We start from the raw sequence: 26,117 nt of genomic DNA on the forward strand, positions 1-26,117 counted from the left end.
TGAGCCCACTGAAGTGAGAAATGGGATTTCTCTGCTGTTTCTCTCCCCATCAGTGACCAGCAGCTGGAAATCTCCTTTCTTGGCAAGGAAAGATTAATCAGAGCTGCTGGGTGTCAGCAGAATTCCCTGGCAGTCTCTTGGCAGCAGCAAATCTCCAGTGCAGAACAATGACAGCACCAAATCCTGATGCCAAAGAGTTAATGGAGAGGGCAGAGCCCAGGTCCCTGGAAAGCTGCTTCCAGCTCCTTGTAGGAAGTGAGGAGGACAGGGCACACAGGGCTCCCACGTTTTGAGGGGGGCTGCAGAAGGTAATTAACGAGTCTGAGCAGTAAGGAGGTGCATGTGCCGGTGCGGCTCCGCCAGTGCCGGGAATGCTGCGCGTGCCCACCTGTGCATGGAACACCTGCCTGCCCACCCTGGGCTTTGCATGTTCCTCCTTGGCTCAGTGTCCTGGATGCAGGAGTGTGAGATTTCTGGAGTGGCTGTGGGGGCAGTGGGAGGATGGCTTTGACATTTCCGTGTTTAAACCTCTCCAGCTCTGAGCAGAGTCCGGCCTGCTCCCAGCACTGCCACGTCCCTCCTGTGAGCCAGGGCTGGATCAGCTGCGTGAGCAGCGCCAGAGCCCCCCATTCCCAGTGTTCCCCACATTCCCCCATGGCTTGGCTCAGAAGGGCCTGTGGTGGCTCTGCTTCAGCCCCTCAGCCCTGTGCCCCAGCGTGGCATTGGCATTTTGCTGGAGCTCCTTTGCAGCACATCCAGCCTGGCAGTGCCCAAGGCCGGGCTGGACAGGGCTTGGAGCAGCCTGTGACAGTGGAAGGTGTCCCTGCCCATGGCAGCAGTGGCACTGGATGAGCTTTAATGTCCCTTCCCACCTAAACCATTCCATGGTGAATGGCAGAGAGCTGTCTGTGTGACGAGGGCACAGCCTGTCCCGCCGGGCTCAGTGCAGTGTTGAACAGAGGCATTTAATGACCTGCAATTCCACACTGGCCCTGGCTCTATGCTCCTTCCTGTGCCCGTTCCCTGGATCTCTACTCCATCCATAAGAGGGAGGAGCACAGACATTGGAGCTGTTCCTGTCCATGCCTTGGCCTGTAGGGAGGCATCTCCCCCATCCCAGCACTGGGCACATCTCATTTTACAGCTCAGGTAACTTTGTCAAACTCCTGATCTTTTCCATTTCTCCTCTGTTCCTGATGCAAGGAATTGTGGCAACGTGTTCTGCTCCAGTTGCTGTAACCAGAAGGTGCCCGTTCCCAGCCAGCAGCTCTTCGAGCCCAGCAGAGTCTGCAAATCCTGCTACAGCAGCCTCCACCCTGGCAGCTCCAGCCTGGACCTCGAACTGGACAAGCCCATCACTGCCACGTCCAACTGAATTCCTGGCCTGGGAGAGGCGGGGGAGCAGCCGAGCCGACCCTTCCCCACGGACACGCGGATCCCGGGGCCGAGGCCGGGAGGCTGCGCGTGGAGCTCGGGCCGTGGGGCGCTGCTCGGCGGGACAGACCTCGAGGATGTGCCGCTGGACTCTGGGATTCTCCTCGTCCAGCTCTTCCCCCTTTCCTGCCTGTCCTGTGTGTCCGTGTCCCCGCGCGTGCGTGTGTGTACATACAATAATATATCTGTTTGTTTGCGGAGGGTCCTGGAGGTGGGGGGAGCTGGTGAGAGCCAGGATCCCTGTGGGTATTTATCTGTCCCACTGCGGAACTGCTGCAGACCGAGGATTCTGGGGAGCGGGGAGCAGAGGGAGCGGGACCGGCCGGAGTGCAGAGCCTGAATAGCTGCAGCCTCCAGTGCTTTCAATCACTCCTGTTATTCCAAACCCAAAACTGCTGTTTGGGAACCTGTTGCTGCTAGAAGAGGTGGGAATCTCCTTCCCCAGAGACCTTTTCCCTCTCTGTTCTCACAGTGGCTGCCCGAGGGGGTCTCAGGTTCCTGCACTGGCGGCTCTGTACCTGCACGCACAATCTGCGAGGTCTGAGCCCTCGCAGCGGGAACACCTGGAATGCTGGCTCAGGAATGCACGTGCTGTTGGTGAGAGCCGAGCCAGGCGTCACACCGGGCCTTGCCAGGCGTCTGACCATGCAATTCCTGCTTCAATCCAACAGGGACAGGAGCAGACCTCTGCCTTGCCCTTGCCCCAGCCGTGTGAGTCCCTCTGGGAGCAGAGCTTTGCCATGGTCAGGTCCTGGCTGGTCACTCGCACTTTATTGGACGATCCAAACTGATAGAAGGCGGCTGGGACCCGCCGGTGTTGCGGGGCTCGGCCTGTGTGGATTGCGCTGGTGCTGGGCACCCTCCTGGGATGCTCCTCCTTTCCCAGGCTGTGTTCAGTGTACTCCAGATAGGAAAAAGCTGCCTGAGGAGCTTAAAACAATCCAAAATACATTACAGATTCTCCTTCCTCCTTCTGTCCCAATCAGACTCACCTCACTGAAGGGTAAAACTCCCAAATATCCATTTGTAACCAACTGGTAGGTGCTCATCCCTTTCCCTTCCCATAGATCCTGCTTGGTGCAATCCGGCAAGGAGGAAGAGTAGATCCTGCTCATAGTGCATTCCCTAGGCAAAATCCCAAATTCTCTATGGTATTCCCAAGAATCTTTCTGGAATATTTGAGAGTTCTAGATACAACAGCTCAAAATCCAAGAAACCTTGGGAAAGGAGCATTTCCCTTCCCTGGAATGTCACAATCGCATCATCCAAAGGGAGGGTCACGTGGAGAAACCATCTGGCAGAGCTCAGTGGGTCTTGGGTGACGCTGAGGTGGTTGGACTGTGCCCATCCCACCCTGCCAGGATCCGTGCGCTGGCGTGAATGTCCAGGAAGGAGGAGGCTGCGTCCTTGCGGGAAAGGGGTCTGGGAGCGGACGGAGCATCTTGGGATCTCCCTGGCACAGGTCTAGAGAAAGAGACGCTGAACGTGAAGTGAAGGATGGGGTTTCCAGCCAAGGCACGTTTAGGATCTGTTCCTAACCCAGCAGTGGGGGCTGGAAGAGAGGCACCGGCATTGCTGTTCCGTGCAGAGCGGGATGAGGGAACGTCCGGCTCCTCCCGGGGGGCGAGGGGCAGGTGGCAGGGCCGGGGTGGGATGGGGGGACACCTCAGCCTTGGGGTGCAGGATCAGCCGGAGCCTCCGCACGTGCCAAGAGGGTCTGCTCCGGGCCGGGGCTGGGATGTACAGTGTGAATAAAAGCTTGCAGCTCTTTAGGCTTTTTTGGATCGATGAAGCACTTTTTTTATTAATATTATTTTTTCTTTGTATGTAAAGGAGGAAGCCGTCTCTCCGTAGCTGTGTACAGAAATAACCCTTCTCTCCGCAAGAGAGTAAAGTGCTCCTATATTTTTCATTTTTGTCAAAAGCGAGAAGTAAATACTTTAGAATTGTTAAATATATAAATAATAAAAGTGAATAAAGTTTAGACTTTTGCATGGAGCATTTGCTAACACACTCCCTAATTTTTTATTTTTCTTCCCTGTCCCTCAGAGGGGACAGATTGGAGACTCAGAGGGAACACCAAGGCCTTGGAAAAGGAGACTGCAGCTGCTGCCCTTGGCTTTCTGTCCCACACTGTGTCTTTCCAAGGAACAACAAACTGTCACTCCTAAACTTAAAGAGAAAAAATGAAATCTTAGGCTTGGTTTTCCTGGTGCAGGAGTCCCAGGAAGGAGGAAGCACACAACGCACACACCCTGCCAGGTTCTGTTTGCACAAGCAGCATGGTTTTCCCAGGATGGAGGAAGGTGCCAGAGCCTCAGCTCCCTCCATACTGTTTTTCCCCTTGACCAACCATGGTATTTCAGTCTGGTGATGTTACCCAAATGTAGGAGCAGCCTGGATCTCCGGGGAATTCCTCCTGCTTTCGGTGGAGTTTGGCAGGGGAAGCTCCATTCCCGCTTTACACCTGCCTTATCCCTGTGCTGGATGGTGGAGCTGTGGCTCTTTGGGAACAAACCAAACTCATACAGGTTTAAGATCTCTTTGTCCCAGAAGGTGGAAAACTCAACTGATGATTGTCCTGCACAAGGATTATTCCCATTTTCCAAGCACTGCCAGCTCGTTCCAGCTGTGCAGTCCTGTCCCCTCAGGCCCCCCACCATCATTTATTTATTCTCTTACATATTTGAGGACTTGCCCTGAATTCTTGGGGGTCTGAGCAGCTGTGAGGGGTGTGGGGCCAGACATGTGTCCTCACAAGACCTTGAGCACAATCGTGTGATTTGATGCTGTTCATTAAATCAAACTGAACCAGGTTGGGGTCGAGCCGCTGATGGGATCTGGAGCAGAAAAGCAGCAGGAATCGCTTTTGGTGGTGCAAGGAATGTGCAAAGTGTTAAACCTCACAATGGGATTTCCTGGAGCTCCTTTCATACTTGAGTTTCTCCTGAGCGCTTTCTCAGGAGCTCCTTGTGCTGCAGATGTTAGGAGCCCCGGGCACGGCGCTCCGGGAAGTTTTTGATCTGGGAAATGCCGAGTGTGGGTCTCTGCCCCGGCAGAGGGATCTGAGAAGTTCTGAGCTTCCCCAAGGTGCAGAAGGGCTCCTACCAGGGGCAGCAGCTCTGCCAGAGGAGGACGGCTGAAGGTGTCAAAGCTCATTTCCCCGTGATCAATTCTTCCTAAGGAGCCTCCTTCCCTCTCTCCTTTGTCCCAGCTCCCGGACAGCCCATGAGCCTGTCAGGATACCGGCGCTGCTGTCGCGATAGGCGGCTTCAGCGCTGCCCCCGGGCTGTGGAACAACCTCCTGAGTCGGATCTCAAACAGCATCAGGAATCACTGAGGATGAGGGCCCCTCTCATCCCAGGTGCCCGTCCTCCCTGACAGGGCAGAGGGAGGTGGCAGTGGAGTCACCGGGCGGGAGCCATCTCACCCTGGGAGGGAGGGCTCAGTTCTCCGAGCTGGGCACAGGTGAGGGCGGTGGCAGGTGCAGGATGGAAACCAACGGCTCTGCCGGGGAAGGAAGTGTTTGGGAACTGCTCCGCTACCTGGGAAAGCTGCAGGAGCGGGAGGAAGCCTGCCCTGGGAGAGGTTCCGAGGTGTTGGGAGGCTGCAAAGGGCAATAACCATGTGCAGGAAGCTGAGCAGGTTCAGGGCCTGTCGAACAGAGGGGGTCCTGGAATTACCCAGGACGAGGTTTGGAGTCAGCACTGAGCAAAGGGCAGCTCTGCAGGACCGGCCCAGGTGTTCCTCAGGCCTTGGAGCTGTCCATCTCTTCCTGCAGGGCAGCTGCCACAGCTCCCAGTGCTGCATTTTGGGATTTCAGCTCACTGTTCTTTGGACTTTGACATTTTATAAACGCTGCTAAAGTCTGACTTTATTATTTAACAAATCTGTCAGAAAATGATTTTCAGGCCTTGCAGTGGCAGCAGGTGATGGGTTTGATTGTCCTCTTTTTGGGTGGGATTTATATTAAAATGACATCTGAAGGCTCAGTTACTTACTTGAAGCACACGAACTATTTGAAACCATGCCAAGCTCTGAGGACAGAGCTGTTCAGCAGCACTGGAAATGTCAGACCCTCATGTGTGTAACAGTATTCTGCTGTAGCCTCAGAGCGAATATTTAGATCTTAATAAATTCGTCATTTTCCTACACAGTGATGAATTCAGAGTCCCTTGTTCTCTGAGTTGGTGAATCTGCAGAGCTCCCAGTTTGAGAGGCTTATTTTTAGGCAAATTACAGCTCATGTATGAGGAAAAATTAATCCTGGTGATCAGAACTGTAAAATAGGCTGGAAAAAGGGGAAGCCTGGATTGGCAGCAGTTGGAGATGAGCCCTTGGGGAGAGCAGGGGATCCCAGGTGTTGATCAGCTCTGCAAACACTTCCAGCACGTGGCCTTTCCCTCCTGGGTCACATCCATCTCCTGCTGTTGGACCCACGGGCACAGCTGGGGGTGGATGTTCTGCCGTGCTCACTCGGAGCCCTGCGTTGCTCCCTCACTTTCCCGTTCTCCTGAGCTTTACCGGGCACAGCAGCTCCTGTGCACTGACCCCTGTGAGATCTCTGACACCAAACTGCAGGGACAGAGTCCTGGTGCCAGGACACAGGGAATGGCTTCTCAGTGCAAGAGGGATGGATGGGATATTGGGAAGGAATTGTTCCCTGGCAGGGTGGGCAGGCCCTGGCACAGGGTGCCCAGAGCAGCTGGGGCTGCCCCTGGATCCCTGGCAGTGCCCAAGGCCAGGCTGGACAGGGACTGGAGCAGCCTGGGACGGTGGGAGGTGTCCCTGCCCATGGCAGGGGTGGCATTGGATGGGCTTTAAGATCCCTTCCATCCCAACCCACTCCATGATTCCATGATTCTATGATGTAGGAGATTTTCCAAACCCAAATGCTCTTTATTCCCTGCAATGCACAGACAACAGAAGCCCTTTGCTGCTGCTTCATATCATTTGGGTGATTTCAGGGAAGCTCTGCTTGGCTCAGCCTGTGATCCTGTGCCAGGACACAGGGAGCCCATGAAGCCTTCCTTGCTGTGTCCTGTTGGGATTGCTCCACTCTGCTCCTCCCCAGAGCCACCCTGTGTATCCTCGTGGCTCTGCCGTGTTTGAAACTCTGGACAACTCCAATCTCAGCACACAGCTCCTTCCCCCTCTTCCCACTCAGTGTCTGGCTGCTGTAGCATTTCCCAGCTATAAATTCCAGCTGTCTTCAGTCTATTAGTGCCTTTCTTCTTTTATTAGCAACTTCTTAATTAAAAACTTGTAGCCAGCAGGGCAATACCAAGCAGGTCGACTGATGGGCTGAGGGGAAGGAGAAGCCCACAGCCAGTGCTTAGGTGGAGAGTTACTGGATTTCAGTCCAAAACCTGTGTAGAATTTATGTCAGGATGGATTGCAGCATCATTAGGACACGTGCATAGGGAATTAATAAGCTTTCTGGAGGCCAGAGAGAATAAAAATCCCTTTTTTCTTCAGAAAGCAGCAGTTCCTGAGGTGGTCAATGTTCACAGCCACAGTGGGTGGAAAGGACTGCCCCTGGAGCAAACCCCACCCGCGGGGGACGTCTGTGGTCAGCACTGGAAAGCAGGAAGGTGAACAGGGAAAAATGGTGGCTTTCTGTATTTAATCAGCTTCAGATAACTTTCAGTTTGATTTTGGTTGGCTTTCTTAAGAAAGAAGAGTATTGGCACTTGAAGAGCTGCTGCTTCCAGCTCTTGCCTGGATTTTATCACTGGGGCTTTGCCTAAAGCACTGTGAGAACATTCCAGCGCCTTGGAGTGACTCTCAGGGCTGTGTCTGCATTAGGAAACCTCAAAGCCGTGGATTTCTGCCCGGGGCAGGTGGAGGTCACTCCTAAAGGATTTGTTCTGGCCCCTTGTGGAACGGAACATTCCACCACACCTGGAACTTGCAGGTACCTGAGGATTTGGGGGATTTTTTGGATTGCAACCCACCTCGTGTCCGTACGGGGCTGCGGGCGCTCAGAGCCGGCTGTTCCCGAACACCAGGGCGCTGTCCTGGAGCGCTGCCCCGCCGCCGTAGCTGCCCCTCCCTGACTCCACGGCCACCGGACACAGCTCCTGGTTGCACCACCTGGATGGAGAGAGGGCTGGGCTGTGCCAGTCCTGCCACAAGCACGGCGCTGGTGCCAACCCGAGCCGTGCCCTGGTGGGATCCCGCCCATCGGTGCGGGAATGGAGCTGGCCCGAGCAGGGAAAAGCCCCGGGGCTGAGAGCAGCCGCTGCTTGTTCCCAGTTGTGCTCGTGGGTCTGGCCATGGCCAGGGCTTGGATCACTCCGCAGGCAAAGCAAAGCCTCTGACACTGCGCACGGAATGATCCAGAACACTCCGGGTGGACAGGGCCGTGCTCACCTCAGGGCAGCGCAGACATCTGTGGAGGAAGCGTCAGGCCGAGCCGCGTGTTCCACTAAGAGAGCTCCTGCGGGAGAGGAGGAGCGTCAGCATTCCCAGGCTCCTGCCGCAGCAGCCCAGGGCTCAGCAAAAAAGGACGGTGGATACTCCTCAGCAGTGCCTGAAGGCCGAGCTGCTTCAGCATGAAAGGTGGGGACTGAGCTGTAGAGCTCCACCCTTGAGCCAGGTGTGAATCGGGTGTCTATGGCTGATTCCCAGCCCTTTCCTGGTCTGAAATCCATCAGCACAGGAAGGACCTGGAGCTGCTGGAGAGAGTCCAGAGGAGACACCAGAGCTGCTGCAAGGGCTGGAGCCAGGCTGGGAGAGCTGGGGGTGCTCACCTGGAGAGGAGAAGGCTCCAGGGACACCTCAGAGCCCCTTGCAGGGCCTAAAGGGGCTCCAGGAGAGCTGGAGAGGGACTGGGGACAAGGGATGGAGGGACAGGACACAGGGAATGGCTTCCCAGTGCCAGAGAGCAGGGATGGATGGGATATTGGGAAGGAATTGTTCCCTGGGAGGGCGGGCAGGCCCTGGCACAGAGTGCCCAGAGCAGCTGTGGCTGCCCCTGGATCCCTGGCAGTGCCCGAGGCCAGGCTGGACAGGGCTTGAGCAGCCTGGGACAGGTCCCTGCCCACGGCAGGGGTGGCACTGGATGAGCTTTGAGGTCCCTTCCCACCCAGCCCATTCCATGGTTCTGTGGTCCCTGTGGCTGCCCTGCCTGTGTAGATCCGTGCCAGGCTGTAGGAGAAGTCCCTGGCTGCCAGCTCCATGGTCAGTGCCTGCTCTGAGCCCGCAGCCACCATGAACTGGCGGAGGCTCCCGATGGCTTCCCGTGCCCGCTGCACAGCTGGGGACAGTTCCTCAGTGCCTGAAGCCAGCTCCAGCTTTTTCTGCAGAGAGAACAACCACAGGAAAAATTCCAGTGTATTTGTCTTGTGCCAGGGAAGGGGCTGCTGGAACCCTGGGCATAACAAACTCAGATCCAGGTGGGTGCCACTGGCACGGGGGGAGCAGCCAGGGAAGGGGATGTGCCCAAAAGGAAGCTCCCAGCCTTACCCTGGGGAGGGAGAATTCCCTGTGACCAGAGTCAGCATGTTGCTGTTTCCATTCTGGCTTCCCAGCTGCACGTGGGGACCAGCTCTCATCCCCAGTTCTCTCTAACTCTATACCTGTATCAGGTCTAATTCTTCCAGGGTTATATTATTACTTGCACAAATATGCTCAAGCTGCGTCCAGGCAGGAAAATTCACATTTAAAGGTGCTTTCCTCTGCAAACTGTGTCAGTGGGAAGGGCCCCAGGATAAGAGGAAATGGCTTCAAGCTCCACTGGGAGAGGTTCAAGTTGTATGTTAGAGAAAATTTCTTCACTGAAAGGGTGGCAGTGCTGGAGTCCCCATTCCTGGAGAGATGTAAAGGCCACGTGGATGTGGCACTTGGGGACGTGGGTAAGTGGTGGCCTTGGCACTGCTGGGGAATGGCTGGACTTGATCCCAGAGGGCCTTTCCAACCTAAAGGATTTTGTGATTCTGATGAAAATTGGGCATTTAACTGTGCCAGCAGCACTGCCTGAAATCTCCCCTGGTTGAGCTGAGCTTCTGTTCTGCCACATCCCAAATCCCTTGTGAAAGCACCGGGATACTGTGCCGATAGAGTCTGGAGCTGTTGTTCTTTGGGCACGGCATTTCCACACCGTTCATCTGTGTCTCCTGTGTTATCCCGTTAGGAGGGATGGGACACTGTCTGTCTTTGGGGCTGGCCCTGCCTCATGGGCTGTGGTCCCATCTTTCCTCACTCCAAGCCCTCTCCCTGCAGCAGGACTGAGGGATCAGCTTGGAGAGCATCCCCAAAGGCTGGAAGTGAGCAGCACAGCATGGTGGGAGGTGCTGTTCATTAATTAGCTCCATCAATAACCTGCAGACGAGACTGAAGCCTGTAAGCAGCAGCTACACAGAAGGAATGTTTTATGTTTCTCAGGCTTTCAGTGCCGCAGCTCCTCTTACTGGACCAGAAAATCCATCTGGGCTGGGCTGAGCCCAGGCTTGCTCTGTGTTCTCTGACTGCTCAGACCTCAGACTTCCACACGTCCACACTTCCCAGTGCTGCTGTTCTGGGCTCCAGGGGCAGAAACACCCCCAGCATGTGCTGGTCAAGTAACAAGAACAAATCTAGTGCCAACATAAAGCCCATAAACCTCCAAGCCCATGGAATACTAACGAGGTGTTCTGAAGTAGCTCGGAGGTTGTTGCTAATGAGGATCACAGATCCCAAAGGCATCAATTCCCACAGTTTGGGTGGGAGCCAGCACGGCACCGGCCGAGCACGGGGACAACACTTGCTACTTGTGGCTGGGACACAGACATACTGCCACAGCTGGAGGATTTGAACACCTGGAAATATGGATCAGGAATGTAAAAGCATCATTTATCCTTAAGGGATAAAAAAGATCTTGTATTTTCTTTGCTTACCAATAATTTACTTTTTTTTTTTTGTTCCAATTTCACTTATTCCTTTCCTAACCAAAAGCCCTGGATCTCCTGGAAGGTTTTTCCATGCTCTCTCTTGTACTTGGGATGGAGAGGCTGGGAGCTGCTCCCAGGCAATGTTCAAGACAGGAGCAGCTCCTGTTCTCTCCTGGTTGCTCTGCTCCAGCTCTGGGAGGAGGCACACACAGCATCACTGCCCCGCCACCCCTTACTGCCTGAAAGGATCATCAAAGGAGCTTCAGAGCTCCAATAGTTCTGATTCCCTCTGTTTTCATGGAGGAAGTTTAAGATGCTGCTTGTTTGTTTGCTCTCACTGGCTCCCAAGCAATGTGGTCAGAGTGGTTTTTACTTAAAAGATTAATCATGAGTATCTAAAAATACAGTGACAGGAGGAACATCCCAAACAGGGCTAAAATCACAATTTTGTGTCAACGCTTGGAGCGAACACACGGCCCCACATCAATAACCTCAATTTGTTTCCTGCTGCCTGAAAATTGGAGTTGTGGTCTGAAAAGGACCTGAAAACACTGTCATATGTCTGAGATTGCAGGGCTGATTTACAGCCTGAGTTACGGCCTGAATTACAGCCCTACGCAGAAATTCTTGAGGCAAGAGTTGATTCTGAGCCTTGCACGACATGTGCAGGGCTGGTGCTGAGACCCTGTCCTGGGATGTGCCCAAATTTCACCTGCAGTGACTCAAATGCAACAATCAGCGAACTGCCCTGAGCTATTTTAGAAGCACTTTTCAGATTGTAATTGAATTTGAAAGTACACCCAGGGCTCTGGCTCAAAATTCCAGCTAATAAAATTTTAGTACAACACGAACTGACTGGCCCTGCGCAGTATCCACCTGAAATTCTCACCACAGCAGAGCTGGAAGACAGGATGTGTCCTGGACAGATCCCAAACCATGGGCAGCAGGAGAGGGGGAGATTCTGCCCCTCTGCCCTGCTCAGGTGAGATCCCACCTGCAGAGCTGCTCCAGCCCTGGGATCCAGCACAGGAAGGACCTGGAGCTGCTGGAGAGAGTCCAGAGGAGGCACCAGAGATGCTGCAAGGGCTGGAGCCCCTCTGCTCTGGAGCCAGGCTGGGAGAGCTGGGGGTGCTCACCTGGAGAGGAGAAGGCTCCAGGGAGAGCTCAGAGCCCCTTGCAGGGCCTGAAGGGGCTCCAGGAGAGCTGGAGAGGGACTGGGGACAAGGGATGGAGGGACAGGACACAGGGAATGGCTTCCCAGTGCCAGAGGGCAGGGATGGATGGGACATTGAGAGGAAATTGTTCCCTGGGAGGGTGGGCAGGCCCTGGCACAGGGTGCCCAGAGCAGCTGTGGCTGCCCCTGGGTCCCTGGAAGTGTCCAAGGCCAGTCCCAATCGCACCCAGCAAAATGACATCAGGATCCTGGGGTGGGAAGTTTTGTTTCACAGGGAAACGGGCCGGTGTTTGTGCCCAGGGGCCTGTGGCCCTGAGTGGGCAGCCGCCTCCTGAAATTCCAGACGGTGCAGGATGTGTCCCAGACCCAACCTACCACCACCTGGAACTTGTGCTGCCCTGACCAGGGCTTGGAGCAATATGGGATAGTGGAAATTGTTTTTTGGTCCCTTCCAACCCAAACCATTCCATTAATCCATCCCTGTCTCTCACACTCACTCTTCTCCCCAGTATTTCCAGACTCATAACCTCTAGACAAGGTGGTTTGTCACAAACTCACCCGTGTATTAAAAACCCTAAAAATTCAGCTTCTCATAGTGACATTGTGCAAGGATAGGGAAGTTCTCTGTATTTCCCTTTCTGTGAGGACAATTACAACCCTTGGTTCCTGCTCCTGATCACAGCCACAGCCGCATTGGGCATCTCACCATCAGTATAGACAACTGATAGAGGATAGAAGCAAAACCTGGAGTTACCCTTGAAATGACCTCAGAGAGCCAAGAGCTGTACAGATACTAATGCTGCTTTCTGCAAAGCCTCTGACAATGGGCACAAGTCCTGCACACTGAGAACCCTGATGGACAAACATAAAATAAATTGTACTCGGTTTGTGTGCATCAATAAAAAGGAAATAGATTGGAGCAGTAAAAACCCCTTTACGATGGGTTAAATTATTTCCTCAGTAGACAGGATTGGGAGGGATGTTTCAAAATGAACCAGACTCACAGACTGAAAGAATTTGGACACCTGGAGCACAGAAAGGTGTTGTTTATCACCTGTGAGTGAAAACCTGATTCTGGTACAGAAACTCAAGCACATTCCTGCAGAACTCTGCTGTGGCAGGCACATTTCTCTCTCTCTCAGGATTTTTCATAGAGGTGCACAGAGAGAAGAAAGAGAAAACAATTTCTATTTCTGCTCCTTGTTTTTCCCATGTGGAATGTGTTTGGAGAATTGTTTACCTGGGGTGATTGCTTGGTTGGATTCTGGTGAGGATGGATTGAGCTGATGGCCAATCCAACCCACCTGAGTCTGGACTCTCGTGAACAGGGTCAGGAGTTGTGAGTGAGTTAGGTATGGTAGTTAGAGAAAGTAGGTATGTAGTTTTAGTATCTTCCTTTACATAGTATATTAATGTATTATAGCATAGTTATAATAAAGAAATCATTCAGCCTTCTGAACTGGAGTTGGACATCAGCATTTCTTCCCACTGGGTTCACCTGCATTTTACAATACTCTGCTGACAGAAATCCCTCCCAGGCTGCCTTTCCAGCACCCTGCTGCCCAAGGCATAAAGGAAAAGCTTAAACTGGCCAGGTCTGATTCTAATCAGAACTGGAACACCCACACTGCTGAGCCGACCCAGCCCCTCTCCCTGGACATGCAGCATCCTCAGTGTGACATGGACAGGAAAGGCAGTGGCATTACTGGAATCTGGAGACCTTGAAGCCAGCACTCACCCCCCTCCCCCAGCCTCACCCACAGCGTGATTGATGGGAGCACTGAGGAGCTCGTTAATTAATGAATCTCAGTACTCTGCAGGTCCCTACTCTGCATCACAGCGCTGTGCTCCCTAATTCTTCCCTGATTATCCAGTTGTTGAGCAGCTGGAGGGGCCCTCCCAGCTGCACCAGGGAGCTGCTCCAGGGTGCAGCACAGCACCTTTGTGGGGTGTTTGCTTAAATTAGTGTTCAGTGTAAGACTGTGGAGGCTGCTTCTTTCCAAATTATTTTAGAGCCTACCCACAGCTCCTTTATTTTCCCATCCATTACCTGCAGTGTCAGCCTAAGCAGCTGTTTGCCAACAACTGGATTTGCCCCCAGCAGATGTGCTCAGTCCTGTTCCTGAGAAGATCTGGCTTCTTGTTTGGTGGCCAAAATCGTTTGAGGTATTTCTCCCTTCTCAAAAGTTGTCTGAGAGGATGGCAAGGGGACCCTCCCCCCTGGAGGTCAGAGAGGTGCTGTGTGCAGAGCACAGCTGAACTGCAGGGGTGAGATGGGACACAAGTTGCCAACTGCAGCCATTGTTAGAACTACTCAGGCTCTGGAAAGCTCTGTCCAGTCTCCAGTGCTGCAGGAGAGCAGTGTCCCAGACCCTTCCCTTCTCACAGGGTCTGAGTGGGATGGTGAAGTCTGCACACAACCAAATCCAGCACTCCAGATGCCCAGGATTCCCTTGCTGTGCCTGAGCTAACAAGATCTGGATTGCTGTGTCTGGATTAATAATGTCATCTCTGAGACAACACCCTCTGATCCTGTCTCCTTTTTGGGATGCACCAAGCCAGGAGATGCTCCTTCATGAAAACTCTGAGCTGCTCTGAACTCCTGTCACCTGAGCAGCTTAAAAAGAAGAGCCAGAGAATAGCAAATCCAGAGGCAGAAATGGAATTCCTTTGGCTCTTTCCATCTTTTCAGGGAATAAAAATAGAAAGTCATAATGCAGTAGATAGCCCTAGTGAGGTTCAATATTCAGCAGTCCTGTGGTGATTTTCCAGTTAAGAAACAAACCCACAAAATTATTTTGGATTCAGGAAAGTGAGTCACGTTAAAAATACACTTATTTTGGTACCTGTGTTGAGGAACTCTGACAGTGCCAAGCTCCCCACTGCTGAGCTGAAAGCACACAAAGATGCCAGGATAAGCACTGCCTGCATCCTGCTTTTGGAAGAGCTATTTAAGGAGCAGAATTGTAAGACACAATTCCAATTGTTGGAATACTTGTCTAAAGCTTTCAGTTTCGGCCTATCCCCTGCCAGCCTCAGCCAGGAGCACAAACCCCAAAGAAGGCTCTGCCAAGGTGGGTGGATCAGGCTGAGCAGGGCTGCAGCTGTGGGCTCACCTGCACTGTGGACAGGAACACAGCCATCACCTGTCCTTGGCTCTTGGCGAGGGATCGCAGCACATCCAGGGACAGGATATTTGTTGTTCCCTCCCATATGGACAGCACCTGTGTGGAAGAGCATGAGGGAGCCTTTGCAGTGACTACAGCAAAGAAGGGGAGTGTGAGGGAACAAAGACACAGGGCAGAAGTAAGGGATACCAAGGATATCTCCAGAGATGTCTTGTTCCACAACAAGTGGAAGGGAGCAGTGAAGCTCAGCTCCATTGCTGTGCTAGGGAACGGCCTCAGCACCAGGAACACATCCTGTCCTTTCCTGGGGGTGACTGGGCTCAGCAGGAAGGCAGTGAGGGAAGGAAGAGGTGCCACACCGGGAGTGAGCCTGGGAGGGCTGTGTTCTCCCTTGAGTGTGTCTTTAGCAGAGAACCAGAGTGCTGTGCAGGGGACTTGGTGACACACAGGACCTTCTCCTGCCACGCTCTTACCAGAGCATCCCGGAGTATGACTGGCAAGCCTGCGTCCTCCATGTAACCTTGGCCCCCAAAACTCTCCATCGCCTCAACAGCCACGGCAGAAGCCTGCAAAATGCAGAGAGCTGGCATGATCCATAGTGCCTGAGGGGAAAGTCCAACCTCCCATGCCACACAGCAGCTCCTGCTGGGATGGGCTGGCTGGGTCCTGCTCATCTCCTGAGGCAAGTTGGTGGTCACCTGCAGGAGGAGCAGATGGGAATGAAGCCTGAGTGACACTGAGAGAGGACCTGCAGGAGCAGCAGGCTCCAGAGCAGGAACTGCTGCAGGTCCTGCAGGTATCCCCTGCTCTCACTGCTGTGTCACTCACTCCTCTTTTCAGCTCTGTGGCTGCCAACATTCCACACTCTGGGCCAATCAATCTGTTCCATACCTGCTTCCCTGTGTACAGTTTGGCCACTGGGACGAGCAGCCTCAGCAGCAGCTGCTCCTGCTCACTTGCCAGGTTGGTCTCAGCCAGGCCCAGCAGGCAAACGATCTCCATAAGCAGCAGAAATGCCCCTCTCACCTGTACCTGTGAGCAGAGGACAGGGATCACTGGCAGGGGTCTTGGACTCTGCTGACTCCAGGGCTCCATGCATGAGATTGCCTCCAGGGTAAAATGCCACCCCTGCCTGCTCAGACCCACAGCTTCAGAGATTCTGAGCAGCCAAGGCACAAAGTATGGAATATTAAAGGTTCTCTGCCACTCTTGGACACTGTGATGCAGTAAAGGGGCAATGCATTTCATCAGGCCTACTTGAACCTTAACAAAGCTCCTAAAAGGCATCCAGGCCCCAAATCCACGTATTTCAAAAGATAAGGGATGTGAGATGATGGTCAACCTCTGAGCACCTGGAGCTGCAAAGTCTGTGACAGATTTCTTCCTGAGCAGCTTACTTCCCTGGCAAGTTTTGATTTGGGAAGCATCAGGGTACAGAGCTGTGTGTTGTGGGACAATGTAGGATCTGCCCTTCCTTTCAAAGGGGGAGTTCCGGCCACAGGCAATGAGATGCTGGAGCCCGAAGTCATGTTTGACAGATGTTTACCACCCTTCCCTCACCTTGCAAGAGAATTTTTAAATACTGTTTACAGCCCATCTCCTGGTGCAGGATCTCCCACGGAAGTTGGATGAGTCCATACCAGTCTTGGAGAAGAGTCAGGTGACTGTGGTGTCAGGCCTGGATTCTGAGGCAAACACCCAACTTCAGAGGTCATGGCTTACCATAGTAAGGGCACTCCTTTCTCTCAGGGAAACTTCCAGGTAATTGTTTAGAATAGCCTGAAGTCCAGCAGAGGAGTTAGGTCTGTTATCAGATCAAATCCCACTAGAGTAAAACAATTCCCTTGCTGCATCCACCTTGCTTTAGCAGGAATGGCCTCCTAAATCTGACTGCAGGCAGGCTGGCAGTGCTCACTAACAGCACAGGATCTCTGCCCTCTTTCCTTCCCAACAGGCCCAGCTTGGCTCCCAAAAGCCTCACCTCCATCCGGGCTATCGTCTGCATGTGCAGGGGATGGTCCTTGAGGAGCTTCCCGAAGGCCACGCGCTTGCAGGCGTAGTCCCTGCTCAGGCTGATCATCCTGGGGGATGGGAACACACACAGGGAACAGTTACACCAGCAACTGGTGCTTAGGGAAGCCTCATGCCTCTCTTTTGGGATGGCTGTGACAAGCTCCCAGCACTGCCACCACATTCTTCCCACACTGTGTTTGCCAGGCCTCACTTCTGAGCATTCCCTTCCAGTCCCCTCCACCGTAAGAACCCTGCTCAGCTGTACAGGTCTGTACAGGTCCTGAACAGGTCACCCACCCACAGGTCACACTCCTCCAGGACTGCTGCCTCCAGGCCTGTCCCACAAAGGGGACGCTGGGCTCAGTGCTGAACACTGCAAAGTCCCCTTGTCCTGAGCAGCTGCTCCTTCAGCCCTGAGGGGATCCGTGCTGCCTTCACCTTCTCATGGAAGCCACTGCCCCAATGACGTTGTGGATCCGAGTGATGTTCAGCATGTTGGAGATGGCAGCCACTCCACGGCCCTCTGCAGAGATCTGCAAGGAACAAGGGCTGATGGGAGCCTTTCACACGCCCTGGGTAGGGATGGACACGGGCTGTCCACTCCGTCCCTGTCTGCCCCCAGGCACTCAGAGACCTGCTTGCTTTAAAATACATTTGTCTCATTTTAGCCAAGTCTGTGGTGTGATGTGGCTGCCCCATCCCTGGAAGTGTCCCAGGCCAGGGTGGATGGGACTTGTAGCAACCTGGTCTGGTGGAAGGTGTCCCTGCCCATGGCAAGGGCAGAATGAGGTGAGCTTTAGGGTCCCTTCCAACCCATCCTATCCTGGGATTCTTTTTCTGTGATCAGAGAAGCAGCTTTTGGAGACCATGTCAGCATGATCAGTTCTGGTCCCTGCTGCTTGCTCCTATCTGCACACTACACAAACTGTCCCTCTGCTGGCTCAGGAACCAGGATTAAAGAAATGACCAGTCTAAAATAACTTTTTTTTTTGTTGTTGTCTTCTCTCACATCTTTTCCTGAACTCTTCTCAGCTCTACCCCACACAGAGCCCCATCAGTGAATTGTTTTGTGATGTGGACAGTCAAGCCACAGAGGTGGAAGAGAGGAAGTTTTTTAGTTGGGATCTCTGCTGAAAGCCCCAGGAGTGAGTGCCATGCCAGGGCAGCCCAGTCCCCAGGGCAGGGGAACTCTTACACACCAGCTCTGCTCTGGCTCCTTGCAGCCACAGCTCTGCTGTTGCCATCTGCCTCGTGCCCAGCTTGTCCTTCAGCCTTTGCACCTGGATGTTGTTCAGCTTCCCCTCCTCATCCCGAACCCTCAGGAAGAACAGGGACAGGCCTTTGGAGCCCTGAGTACACTGCAAGGCACACAGAGAAGATTTTATTACAATGCAACAAGGAAGAAAAAAAATGCCCCTGCTCCTTCCCCTGGATCCCCATCCAACAGAACTGGTTTACCTCTCCTTCAGCATCTGCAATCCTGGCCAGGGTTAATGCCATATCAGAATCAGCTGCTGATGTGAACCACTTAAATCCATACAGACGATAGGTGCCATCTGACTGCTTCCTGGCCACAGTCTCGGTGCCGTTTGCTGAAAAAGAAGAGAAAATTTCCTGGTCTTATGGGAACTTCTGTGTCAATCAATGCTGATTTTACAGCGTAAGCAGCAGCTCCTTTAAGGCACTTCTTGCTATGAAGATGGAGCATGGGTGAGCTGGTAATCTCTTTCATTGACCCTTGATAAGAAATGCAGTTTGTATAATCCAGTTCTTTAGGAGTTACCTCAGCCAAGAACACAAAGGTGTGCAGAAGAGTACAGAGATTGGGTCTTTTGTTGGTTAAAAAGCAGAGCTGTGCAGAGGATTTGGATGACTTCTGCTGAAGTCCTAAACCAGCTCCCTGGCTTTTTATGTTCCCCACATCCTTTGTGTTCAGTTCTCACTGCCACATCTGTTCCCACCCCACAGCACATACCAACATCTGAGCCACCCCTTCGCTCCGTCATCCACTGGCCAGAGGTCCAGAACTTCTCAGGGTCACGGGATGTCAGACGGTCAAAAGCGTTTTTCAGAGATCCAGGAATCCCCAGAGACTGTTTGAGGGGAGAGAAAATAAACTGAGATGATCATAACACAATAGTTGACATTATACAGTTGCCTTAACTGGTGTGGTTCAGGGCTCAGACAGGCCAGTCTGGAAGCAGGTGGGTGTCCTGCACTGCAGAGCATCTGCAGGTGCTGCTGAGAGCCTGTGAGCCAGCGCAGCTCCCACCAGCTGCTGCAGCACTGTGCAGACAGAAGGTGCAGACCTGTGTTACAACACAGAGTGCTAAGCATCCCTATCCCCTTGGATTTCTGGAGAGAGAGGTCTCAAACAACCATGTGCCAGGTTCATGTACACTGGATGTCACCAGCACGCAGAGAGCTGCAGGGAAGAGGGAACTGCCTTGTGCTGCTTTAAGTTTTGGTGAATTAAAATGCCCAGGGTTGGCTACCTAAGGGATGTTTGATTCCTACAGAGTCACTGAGGCAATGCAAAGGGGGTCACTAAGATCCAGAGCCAAACGTTCCAATTGGTAAAGTCTCGGTGGCTTGCTGAATTTACATCAGGTATGGATCTATTATATCTAACTGCCATTCCACACAAATACGGGAAAATAAATTGTCTTGCAGTAAAAATATATCCATAGGATCACAGAAATACAGAATGGTTTGGGTTGCAAGGGGTCTTAAAGCTCATCCAGTGCCACTCCCTGCCATGGGCAGAGACACCTTCTACTATCCCAGGTTGCTCCAAGCCCTATCCAACCTGGCCTTGGACACTTCCACTTGGGACACCTTTCCAGCTACCTGCAGTGCCACAGGTGCCATGTGCAGGAAAGGCCTTATTGAACACAGTGCTGCCAGTGAAAATAAAAGTTGGCGTGGGCACAAAGACTTTGTACCTCACGGAGAAAGGCAGTGGGAGACAGAGCTGAGTCACAGAGCAAGGAAGGGCTGTGCCCAGAACCAGATGGATCAGTGCTCCTCCATCCTTGGCTGGTGCTCCTGCCTCTAACCTGCAGTGCCCGGACGTGGGCTGTGCCCTCAGGGACCAGGCAAGCTCATACCTCAATGACTTTGGCTGCCCCATCAGTCATGGCCAGTGGACAGCTGAAACCTCCAGAGGAGCTTGAGAACAAGTACAGCTTGACAGCCTGGTACAGGCGGCTGGGAGAGGGAGAGACAGAGGGAAAACAGATGGGTTACACAGCAGTGCAACAGCATGAGGATAAAATGACTGGGAAGAGAGGAAAAATTACTGTCAGAATGGGTGAGGATCAGGCCACTTATTTCTGAGAGGGCAAAAACTGTTCCAGCCAGGAAGAGGGAAGAGGAGCAGCAGAGTTTCTCAGTCCCAGTGGGACAGCCAGCACCAGGCCAGCTTGTGCAGTTTTTAACAATAAGAAAGGTGGGTCTCTCTTCACGGTCTGGAATACAAAACACCTGCAAGTGAAATCCCACATCTTTAGCTGCATTGCAACTAACACACACAAAGCTGGAGTGGTGCAGGGAACTGCCAGGGCCCAGAATCAGGAAGGTGACATCAAAGAATATTATGATCAAGTGTGGGCCATTAGTTATGGCTTATCATTGGTGAGGTGGAACATTGCAGTGGACAGACAGAGCTGCTGGGGACAGTGGGAGGTGTGCTGGTGTCCGTGCAGCATCTGCTACTGGTTACACAACCAGCTCAGACCTGCAAAACGCTGAATAAACCTTGCTAAGAATAATCAGGAAGGCACTGAGTCATTCCCAATTTCCCCCAGTTACCTCCAGTTGGAGTATCTTTTCTCATAGGCCTCAGCAATCAGCCCTTCTTCTGCTGAAATCTCCTTCATCCTCCTCCACGCCGAGCAGGTGTGGATGTGATCCACGCGCTGGCCCCAAGCATTGTACTGCTGGAACACGGGGGGGTTCAGCTCGCATTCCCAGCTCAGAGGTTGGATCTTGGTCAGTAGGCGGTTTCCAAACCTCTCCAAGTCCTGATGCACCTCCTCCAGGACCTGTGGAGCAACAAGGAGAGCCCTTCAGCACATCTCAGCCTCAGTCCCAGCTGGAAGGGCAGAGGACTGAACATGTTGTCCTGCAATGCCAGTGGTCTCTTGCCACTTGGCCCTTCCATGCATTCTATAACACAACACGACAGCTCCCTCAGCCTCTGCTGGCACAGCTGTGCTCCGCTGTCACTTTTTCTCTTTTTTCCCTCAAAATCATTTTTTCAAGTTACTTTTGGCAGCGTGTCTGCATTTCACAAAAGACAGAAGCACTTTAGTGTCAAGGCTGAGAATGACACAGATGCACATGAGCAGGGGGGTTGGAAGAGACAGTCTCCAGAGGTCCCTCAGCTGCTCCATGATTTACTGCTGGAGAAGAATGCCAGGGAAAAGGCTGCCAAAAACAGAGTGCCTTCATCTGTACAGGAAAACTTCCACTGGGCTCAGCAGCTACCTGCCTGTCAGATTAGAAAAGGAGGGATGAGGCAGCCTTTTCAGCTTCAGCCTGGCTCACAACATGTCTAGATTCAAATACCCACCCTGCACCCAGGAATCCCTCCTGAAGGATCCTTCCTGAAGGATTCATGTGCCCTCATTTCTGCTTGGTTTGGCTGACCTGGATGGAGTAATATGTCCATAGTTGATGAAGGGAAACCAGCACTTACAGAGAACTGGTTCATTCTAACCCCCTCAGATCCCTATTTCAGGGTGACAGGAATTGCCTTTTGCAAGTTCTCTTCCATGTCTATGAGCAAAGCCAAGTGAAGATAACCAGATTTAAATAACCTGAATATTAGATGACTAAAATCAGGCAAGGAGGACCCAACTTCCAGCCCTGTTGGACCTCATCAGCCTAAATACATCCAAGACTGTGTTGGGGGTCAAAGAATCACCTGATGTGCTTCCAAGACAGGAATATTTTTTGCTATTCTCTGCCTCTCAAGAGATGCTCATTCCCTCCTCAAAATAACGAAGGAGGTGAATGCCATAATTGCTGGACCCAAAATCATGCAATTATAAACCCCATTAATTTCCTACTGATGAAATACAAACATGGCTTTTTCCTTTTCCTGCCTGTCCCTGTATTGACCTTCCATTAATCTACACCCTGTGTGATTTATTCCCTTCTCCCTCTGCCATTCCATGTGTGTCATGAGGATCAAACACACATTCTCCAGGTGCCGCTCCCGAAGTCTCCATCCTCAGACCAGCCAGTTTTCCTTCAGCAGAACAGTGAAACAGTGTTAAAAATCACAAAACAAGCCAAAACCATGCACGAGAGTCTGTCAGCTGCTCCAGCTCAGGCCACACCCAGATCTGCCATGGGCGTGCACCTCCCATCTTTATCGAGCCGTGACAACAATTTGAAGGTTGTTTCCAAGGCATAACCCAGGAATCCAAAATTCATGGACTTTGCTGAAGCACAAGACTCTTTGAACTGTTTACCTGGTGGGTTTTTGCAGGCAGAAGAACATGGGTCTGACAAGAAGATCTCTTGGTCTGAGTTCATACAAGGAATTCTACAACAATCCCTTCACCATCATCCATATTTCCTAAAACTCCCCAATTGCTTTACTGGGAGCTCATGCCCTGACCACACACCGCCTGATAAACCACTGAATTACCAAAAAAAAAAGTGTTTATTTCCAAGATGAAGGAACAAAATCAGAACTCCTACACTTGGGACTGCTGAATGTCAAAGAGAGCAGCCTCGGTGCTCCACAGAATGGACACTGGGATGTGGAGAGGACAAAATCATTTGGGTCAGGGCTGAGGCTGCTGAGTGGTCTTGTTCACCCTAATCTGTCCTTTGATGTCCCAAGCATAAAGATATGGGAAATGTGCAAATTAATGCAGATTAGAAGTGCAAATAGATAGCCTTTGTATTAAAGGATGTATTTTCAGGGCAGCAAAGCCTGACAGATCCCTCTTCACAACAACCCAGAAAAAGCAGGTGCTTCATTTGGTCTTCTCCTTAAATCACCTTCAAACAGAGAAAGAAAATTTTTGTGCCATTTCAAGAAAATTTCTGTGTTTGACATAAAATAGCACAACAGGAATCAGCCTTCAGCTTCGGTGGGACAGCCAAAGCTTCAGGGGGTGCCGCTGTCCTGGAGAGGAAGGTGTCCCCATGGAGAGCAGGCTGTCAGTGCTGCAGGCAGCAGCCCGGGCTCTCCTTTCCAGCAGTGAGGCAACACTGCCCCGCTGGGACCGAGTGCAGAAACGAAAGGAAGGTGCAGCTCCCGGTTCTCTGGGAGATTTTGGAGCTGCTCTTCTCAGTTTGGGGAAGGAGTAGAGGCAGCCTTGTTGTACTGATCCTTTTGTTCTCTGGGGAGACCTGAATCCTGCTTCTTCCAAAGGTGCAGATTAGGAGCAGGACCTTCACAGTTACCCAAAGGCATCCTCCTTTCCTGTCTTCTCTTCTGCCAAGAAGGCCACGATGGTGCTTAGGGAGGCCTCATTCCTCTCTTTTGGGATGGCTGTGACAAGCTCCCAGCACTGCCACCACACTCTTCCCACTCTGTGTCTGCCAGGCCTCACGGACCTGGAGAGCAGGCAGGGGAAGTGGGAGCCTCACTGAAAGCTACGTCCCCTCCCCTCTGAGCATCTGGTGGCTTTAGAAGTCGTGGCATTGCTTCTGCTGGAATAAATCATGGGGAGAGGTCACACTCAGCTCCATGAAAAGCAGGAAGCACTTGTGGCCCTTGGGGTGATGGCAGAGGCCAGCCAGAGAGGTGAGCCACCTCCTCCCAGGAGGTCCTGTAGGACTGGAGCTCACAGCACAGACATCCAGAGCTTGGGGCCTCAACCCCCATCTGCACCCCTGAAATCCATAAAGAGTATTTCCTGGCTGAAGAAATGAAATGCCACCAACCTGTGCTAGAAGCAAGCAAGCCCCAAGGGGCCTTTCCACCCTCTTGAGAACTTGGCTGAGAACAGTCCCAGTCCTTAGGAATTTTCCTTAAAACCCCTCTTTCCCCAGGAAGAGAGGTGGAAGGACAAAGCAGAGTTTGCAAGCATCTTAGTCTAATTTCTCTCTCAGAAATTCCTTTCTCTACATGACCAGACAACAAATGCCCACACTGACAATCCCAAAACAGCACTGTAACACCCAGCCCAGTCCCAGGAGCCCACTGAGCCACTTGCTGTGTGTGTCCTGGCAGTGTTTGTCACCCCTGCCCTCAAGCACAACAGGTTTTAAGGAATGCTGATAAATTCCCTCCAGTTAAACACTCAAAGGTACAAAAAGGCTCAGACAAATGTTCAATTCAGTCTGAAGCAGCGACTCGGCAGAGTCGTGGTGGGTACACACAGAAACGCAAACTGACCTTGGGAGGAAGGTGTGTTTTCAAGTAACTCTGAAGCAAAGTGTCTTCCAAGTACTGGTTCCCAGTCTCAGGCTGCTCTTGGAAGAGGGCCTCCGTGTCTCTCCTTGCAAGGTGCATTTCCAAATCTTCTAACACTTGTTTTTCCTTCATGCCGGCCTGTTGCTCCTGCCCCACGGTCGTGTTGATTCCTTTAATACTCAGCATTTGGCACCCGCCCCAGGGCAGAAAGTGACCTGATTGCCACAACTTGTAGTTGACACTGGATCTCCACAAGGACAAGTGACAGACAAACATGATCCAGCAAAGCCCCGGCGGTCACACCTACAGCTCTCACTTGCAGACACCCTTCCCCTCCCGACAGCAGCACCAGCCCTGGTTTGTTTGTGTGCTGTGAAATTATTCCAGTAAAATCAATGAGGTCTTCTCTCCTCCCTCAGGGAGGAGCTTTCCAGCAGCTGTTGTTAACTGAACTAGGGAAAAGGTCTTGAGAAAGAGATCAGAAAACAGTGTGGAAAAACAGAAGTGTGTTTGTTGTCCTATCAGCTGGGCAAACCATCATAACTGGACAGACTGGCATTTCCAGAGTTGGGGGAACTGGGAAGATGGGTGTGCTCTCACAAGCATCCCCTTGAATTGCTTGTAGTAGAGATGAAAAGGAAAAAATAGGTTTCCTTATCTGAAGGATAGATAATAAATTACCTGGAAGAATTGGTTTAGGCAGATTATTCTGTAAATAAAACCCTAGTGAAACAGAGAACCATTCCTCCTTGCCTAGGTTATGACAATGGCTCCAAAATTCTCTGCTCTTTGTAAGTTCCTGATACCTTTGAGTTGGGATGATACCAAGTCTCCCTTTCTCTAGAAAAGTACCAGAGTATTCTAAGAATGTGAGTAACTTAAAACTGCACCTCCCTTGGGGTTATATGCTGCTAATAAACCCATTATTTTACTATAAAGTGATTTTAAATAAGTACGATACCACACTACTGCCCCTGCCATGGCTGCGCTTTTGCAGGACCTTGTCCTGCCCGAATTCCTGGGACAGGGCAGCAGGGATAGGGACAGGGACGGAGATAGGGACAGACACAGGGGCAGAGCAAAGGGCAGGGACAGCCATGCGAACAGGAAGAGGTGACAAGCCGCGCCCAGGGGCAGGCGCAGGGCAGGGTCAAGTCTCCGCCTCAAGGGTTGGGCCGCCCCCGCCCTCAGCACCGTCCGTGCCCCGGGGTCCGGCGGCTCCGTGGAGGGTGGGCGGCCCAGGTAAGGGACTCGCCCGGCCGGACTGGGGCAGGTCTAAACCGCGACTCAGGGGAGCCCTCAGCACCCTCGGGTCTCCCGTGCCCCAGGAAGGCCCCCACTGTCCTTCAGGGGCTCCTCAAGGAGCTCCTTACGGGGCCCCTCGTCGCCTCAGGGGGCCCGGAGCACCGGAGGGACCCCTCAGTGCCTCAGGAGGTCCGGCCGTGCCTCACAGCGCTTCCACCGCCTCAGGGGAGCTCCGCGCACCTCGGGGACCCCAGGGAGCCGCTCCCACCTCTGGGGATTCCCCCGCGCCTCTGGGCTCCCTCAGGGCTCCCTCAGGGCTCCCTCAGGGCTCCCTCTGGGCTCCCTCAGGGCTCCCTCTGGGCTCCCTCTGGGCTCCCTCAGGGCTCCCTCAGGGCTCCCTCTGGGCTCCCTCAGGGCTCCCTCAGGGCTCCCTCTGGGCTCCCTCAGGGCTCCCTCTGGGCTCCCTCAGGGCTCCCTCAGGGCTCCCTCTGGGCTCCCTCAGGGCTCCCTCAGGGCTCCCTCAGGGCTCCCTCTGGGCTCCCTCAGGGCTCCCTCTGGGCTCCCTCTGGGCTCCCTCTGGGCTCCCTCAGGGCTTCCTCTGGGCTCCCTCTGGGCTCCCTCAGGGCTCCCTCAGGGCTCCCTCTGGGCTCCCTCAGGGCTCCCTCTGGGCTCCCTCAGGGCTCCCTCTGGGCTCCCTCTGGGCTCCCTCTGGGCTCCCTCAGGGCTCCCTCTGGGCTCCCTCAGGGCTCCCTCTGGGCTCCCTCAGGGCTCCCTCTGGGCTCCCTCTGGGCTCCCTCTGGGCTCCCTCAGGGCTCCCTCTGGGCTCCCTCTGGGCTCCCTCGGTGCCTCGCGGCTCCCGCGCCTCA

General features: G+C 53.0%; 2 protein-coding genes across 7 annotated transcripts in view; one reads left to right on the forward strand and one right to left on the reverse strand.

Annotated features, from left to right (window-relative positions):
- MTMR3 (myotubularin related protein 3) overlaps positions 1 to 3,432 on the forward strand; it is a 74,537-nt gene extending 71,105 nt beyond the window's left edge. For all 6 annotated transcript variants that reach the window (XM_068209187.1, XM_068209186.1, XM_068209189.1 and 3 more), the window contains one exon: positions 1,204 to 3,432. In XM_068209187.1, the coding sequence (XP_068065288.1) occupies positions 1,204 to 1,375 (172 nt within the window). In that variant the 3' untranslated portion in view covers positions 1,376 to 3,432. The remainder of the gene's footprint in view (positions 1 to 1,203) is intronic.
- A 3,815-nt stretch (positions 3,433 to 7,247) lies between these two features.
- On the reverse strand, positions 7,248 to 24,346 carry LOC137484952 (acyl-CoA dehydrogenase family member 11-like). The gene is made up of 14 exons (XM_068209194.1): positions 23,989 to 24,346; positions 20,436 to 20,668; positions 19,733 to 19,832; positions 18,598 to 18,715; positions 18,081 to 18,214; positions 17,822 to 17,980; positions 17,061 to 17,155; positions 16,591 to 16,690; positions 15,501 to 15,641; positions 15,083 to 15,175; positions 14,598 to 14,705; positions 8,567 to 8,738; positions 7,810 to 7,876; positions 7,248 to 7,530 (listed from the first exon to the last, which is right to left on the reverse strand). The coding sequence occupies exons 1-14, from the start codon at positions 24,280 to 24,282 to the stop codon at positions 7,419 to 7,421; spliced, it is 1,926 nt and encodes a 641-aa protein (XP_068065295.1). The 5' UTR covers positions 24,283 to 24,346; the 3' UTR covers positions 7,248 to 7,418.
- Between the last annotated feature and the right edge of the window lie 1,771 nt (positions 24,347 to 26,117).

Source organism: Anomalospiza imberbis, chromosome 18 (genome assembly GCF_031753505.1).
Source record: "Anomalospiza imberbis isolate Cuckoo-Finch-1a 21T00152 chromosome 18, ASM3175350v1, whole genome shotgun sequence".
Lineage (NCBI taxonomy): Eukaryota > Metazoa > Chordata > Aves > Passeriformes > Viduidae > Anomalospiza > Anomalospiza imberbis.

Coding starts and splice junctions, on each gene's coding strand:
- LOC137484952 (XM_068209194.1), bottom strand. CDS start 24,282: ATGTTTGTCTGTCACTTGTCCTTGTGGAGATCCAGTGTCAACTACAAG. Junction 20,669..23,988: donor AAACACACCTTCCTCCCAAG/GTCAGTTTGCGT, acceptor GTTGCTCCACAG/GTCCTGGAGGAGGTGCATCA. Junction 15,176..15,500: donor AACTGTACACAGGGAAGCAG/GTATGGAACAGA, acceptor TGCATTTTGCAG/GCTTCTGCCGTGGCTGTTGA.